Raw genomic sequence first — 1,404 nt, forward strand, 5'->3', positions numbered from 1 at the left:
GAACTTTCATTCTGACGGCACCCATTCACTGCAGAGGATCCAATGACATGACAATGATCAATTTCTCCAAATCTGTTCTGATTAAGCAGCAAACACATCTTGAGGGTGAGTACTTTTTTTTATCTTTGGGTGAACTATTCCTCTAAATAATGCCAAAGTCTTTTTAAAGAACTAGTTTATCTAAAAATTTAAATTATGTCATCATTAAAGGGATAGTTCACCCTAAAAATCTAAATTACTCCACGATTTACTCACCCTCAAGCCATATAGGTGTATATGACTTTCTTCTTTCAGACGAATACAATCGGAGTTGTATTAAAACATGTCCTAGCTCTTCCAAGCTTTATAACGGCAGTGAATGGTGGTTGAGATTTTGAAGCAAATTAAAGTGCATTCAGCCATCATAAAAAGTACTCCACATCCATATTTAAAACTTTATAAAACTGTAATCTCTAGCTTCCTCTAACTTTCGTCTCCAGCTGTCATTTGTTCCACACATTACAGGAATTACACTCTACATTGTGTTCACTTCAACTCTTGAGCTCATCTCTTTCCTATAAGATGCCAGAGAACTCTGAATAGAGGCTGTCTACCTCTCTAAAAGATACGGGCACCATGATGACAGATGTATTGTTTCCAAAAACATCCTGCTTCGGTCTCAGATTGAGGATGAGGTATGTGAGGGGCAACAAGCCAAGCAGGTAGACAGCCAGGTTCAGCAAATGAACCTTGCTTCCATACGCCTTCCTGTCCGAATAAAACACAGTTTCAGTAGGATATTCAAATGCTTATGTAAATCAATCTATTTGTTTGAAGTGATGTTAACACTGTAACGCTGATATTTTTAACCATGTGCGCTAAAGTAAAATGCACTGACTGTATTGTATAGGACATAAAAAACAACTGACTTTAGACATTAGCATATCATAGTAAGGTTAAACATCTTGACAAGAACTGTTACAGCACATCTTTTACATACCACTTCATCTCCAGATATTTTTGGCTCACGGGGTGAGTGAGGAGCTCCAGACGGTTGTACCGCACCATGGCCTAGTGTGGTACAAGAGTTACAATTTATTCTCACACTGTTTTAGGATGCAAAAAGAATAAGAGCTTTGTATTTAAGAATGTATAGTGTACAATGGGGTCTAAAAGTCAGATATCACTGGAAACAATGCTTATAAGGAACATGACATGATTTTACAGTAAAATACTTTTAAATGTACAGTTTTGAAACTGTAAATTTCACTGTAAGTGAAAGAGATGTAAGTGAAATGTCTAAGAGTTGTAAGAGATGACTGTAAGTGAAAAAAGATTGTCACCTTATAATTTACAGTTATTAATATTCAATTTTTTATGTTTTTACTGAATATATATATATTAAGGGGACTTACGTTCATAGCA

General features: G+C 35.6%; 1 protein-coding gene across 1 annotated transcript in view; it reads right to left on the bottom strand.

Annotated features, from left to right (window-relative positions):
- Positions 1-1,404, bottom strand: part of LOC107576164 (transient receptor potential cation channel subfamily A member 1-like) — a gene marked incomplete at both ends in the record, with an annotated part of 15,243 nt that overhangs the window by 4,339 nt on the left and 9,500 nt on the right. The window contains 2 exons of the mRNA XM_016262407.1: positions 594-747; positions 980-1,050. Of these exons, the coding sequence (XP_016117893.1) occupies positions 594-747; positions 980-1,050 (225 nt within the window). The remainder of the gene's footprint in view (positions 1-593; positions 748-979; positions 1,051-1,404) is intronic.

This window comes from Sinocyclocheilus grahami, unplaced genomic scaffold (genome assembly GCF_001515645.1).
Source record: "Sinocyclocheilus grahami isolate Dianchi unplaced genomic scaffold, SAMN03320097.WGS_v1.1 scaffold3287.1, whole genome shotgun sequence".
NCBI classification, from domain to species: Eukaryota; Metazoa; Chordata; class Actinopteri; order Cypriniformes; family Cyprinidae; genus Sinocyclocheilus; species Sinocyclocheilus grahami.